This window comes from Gavialis gangeticus, unplaced genomic scaffold, assembly GCF_001723915.1.
Source record: "Gavialis gangeticus isolate Ggan-Ray unplaced genomic scaffold, GavGan_comp1, whole genome shotgun sequence".
NCBI lineage: Eukaryota > Metazoa > Chordata > Crocodylia > Gavialidae > Gavialis > Gavialis gangeticus.
Window position 1 is genome coordinate 13566856 of NW_017728991.1, and position 2715 is coordinate 13569570.

Genomic DNA, 2715 nt, shown 5'->3' on the forward strand with positions numbered 1-2715 from the left:
GCCCTGGGGGACCCCACTGCTCACATTCCTCCAGGTCGAATAAGACCCATCCACCACTACTCTCTGGGTACGGCCCTCCGGCCAGTTAGTAACCCATTTGATTTTGTAGGTGTCGACACCACAGTCCCCTATTTTTTTTAATGAGAACGGGGTGAGAGACGGTGTCGAAGGCCTTCCTAAAGTCCAGAAAGACTGCATTCGCTGATACCCCTGCATCTAAGGATTTTGTGACCTGGTCATAGAAGGCCACCAGGTTGATCTGACATGACCTGCTTCTAATGAACCCATGCTGGTTGCCCCTAAGCATAACCTCCCCCGCTGGCCCCTTGTGGACATGTGCCAGGATAATTCTCTCAAAAAGCTTACCCAGTGTGTGGGGCTGCAGTGGGAATGGGGAAGTTTCAAGGCTCAGGATTTAAAGGATCCTCTGGCAAGAGAGTGGTGGTTTTAAAATTGGTCATCTTAAAAAGGAACAGTCAACATAGATCTTACTATTTCCATTTGCCCATAAGTAATATCGGGATAATGCCTCACACTGGTATTATGAGGCTTAAAATATTTAAGAAATCCTGCAAGGTGAGAGCTGCTATAGAGCACACAAATGACAGTGGACAGAAGACTAGCTTGGAGGGTGATGGAAGACATGTAACACTTCTAGAAAATAAATGTGACTTTGGGTCATTCTTCTATTACTTTACCTTCCTGGTGAGAGAAGGTAAGGGTGGGGACAGGGGGATGGATTGAGTGCTCACATTTCAGATGGGAAAACGTTTGTGTTTGATCCCCAGAACTGGAGAAGCAGCGTGAAGCAGAGCAGCGAAAAAGGGAGGCTCAGGAGAGGGAAATGCGGAGGAGAGAGAAGGCAGAAGAGAAGGAACGCAGAAGGCGAGAGTACGATGCACTAAGAGCTGTAAAGCAGGAGATGGAAACACAAAGGAAGAAAGAATCCCCTGAGAGCCCCAGTAAGTTAACAGGGTATTTACTGTGAGGAGCACTGCAAATAGAAGGCACTTTCCTCCATACTTTGAGTGAAGGAGAAATAGATGGGTGGGGACAAGGAGGAATATTAGCATGGTTGTCTCTATCTGCATGTCTGCTCTGCTGTTGACAATGCTGTATCTGTTACACAGTCAATGAAGTAGTCACTTGTTAAGCATGGTGGGAAAAACAAGGCCCAGTGGCAGAGCTGAGAATCTTAGAAGACATATGCACCGTGGGGGGCAGAGGGGGAGCAGAACTTTTAGCATCTCTGCAGTGGATGACACTGATCTTAAATCATGAAGTTCTGCAATTACTCTTGAAGATTATCTCCTCTTCCTCAAGACTTCTGGAGGGAGACCTCTTCACATGAGTAATATGTATCATTATCTTCAAGGCTGTCTGATCTCCTTGAATGTTACATGCGACAGCCTTAGGGCCTGTACATACAGGGTCTTCATAAAGTCCTTGTGCATCTTTAAACTTTAATAACTTAGGTTGTAGGTATGATAGAAGCAATCTGTAAATGGCATTTAAAAGCAAATTTATTAAAGTTTTTAGAACAACTAGAGTACACAATGCTAGACTTCAACATAACTACCATTTTCTTCCCACAGCTGATACGGACTTCAATTCTGTTAGCCATAGGACAGTTTACCTTCTCATCTACGGTAGCCATTTTTCATTTGTCAAAAGATCTGAAGTAAGAATAAATTTGTTATTACTTATGAAGTCTAGTATTGTGTAGACCAGCCATTTACAGATTGTTTCTATCATACCTACAGTCTAAGCTATTAAAGTTTAAAAGTGCACAAGGACTTTATGAAGGCCCTGTATATTTATGGAATAGGTAAAGCTGGGGCAGTTTAGATATGGGGTACAGCACATCCCCATGAGGGGCTCATACCTGCAGGCAGACGCTTTTGTAAATAGAGTTCTGTCCGTGATTCCTCCTTTCCCCATTTTGTATCGTTGCAGAGCTCTCATCTGCTTCCCGTCCATCGAAGCTGCCCCAGCGCAGGCGTTCGTGGTCCCAGGCGCTGCTGAGGCTGTTGCTCATGCTGTTGCTCTGTGCCCTCTGCACGTTGGCTGTGTGCAGGATGACTGAGCTGCAGCGCCAGCCACTGTGTGTCAGTGTGAACACTCTGTTCGAGGACGTGGTCACTGCCGTGCGGAGCCACAAAACCTTGCAGAACATGCTTCATCGGAACTCGCAGCAGTGAATGTGCTACCCGGACACTTGCATTCCCAGCATCTCTGCCACCATCCGCACAGCCAGAATTCCTATGGAATCGTGTCCCGATGAAAACTGCTTTCAGTCAGGCAGCGCTGGATTTGCTGGTCCACTCCAAACAGCAGAGCCTCTGCTCAGGTCATCTTTGCTGTGCATGTCTCAGCTGGTCTGCAATTCCCATTGTTTGCCCACATTAACTCAAACTTGTTAACATTTCCTTCTTCCTTAGATTGTAAAATGCCAGTCTGCAGCAGAGTGAGGGAAGCCTTGAGTCTTCCTCAGGCTAACTTTGGCTCTCCAGTGGAGGTTCTTGTCTTGCCACTATGTTTATTGATGAAAACCTCTGCTAAAGTCTGTGCTGGTATGGCTGAATTGGGATAAGACTGTAGGTGGACCCACTCCAGGACCAGAAGTCTGTAAGAGGGCTGTGTATCAGTACATCAGCGTGAAAGAGGTGATGTGTTATTGGAACAAGTTGATGGTTTTCAATATAACAGTTTTCG

At 46.0% G+C, this 2715-nt stretch overlaps 1 protein-coding gene across 1 annotated transcript in view; it reads left to right on the top strand.

Annotated features, from left to right (window-relative positions):
- Window positions 1–2331, top strand: part of LRRC59 (leucine rich repeat containing 59) — a 7254-nt gene extending 4923 nt beyond the window's left edge. Inside the window, exons 6-7 of the mRNA XM_019517651.1 lie at window positions 789–962; window positions 1957–2331. Coding sequence (XP_019373196.1) covers window positions 789–962; window positions 1957–2201 — 419 coding nt within the window. The 3' untranslated portion in view covers window positions 2202–2331. The remainder of the gene's footprint in view (window positions 1–788; window positions 963–1956) is intronic.
- Window positions 2332–2715: the final 384 nt, after the last annotated feature.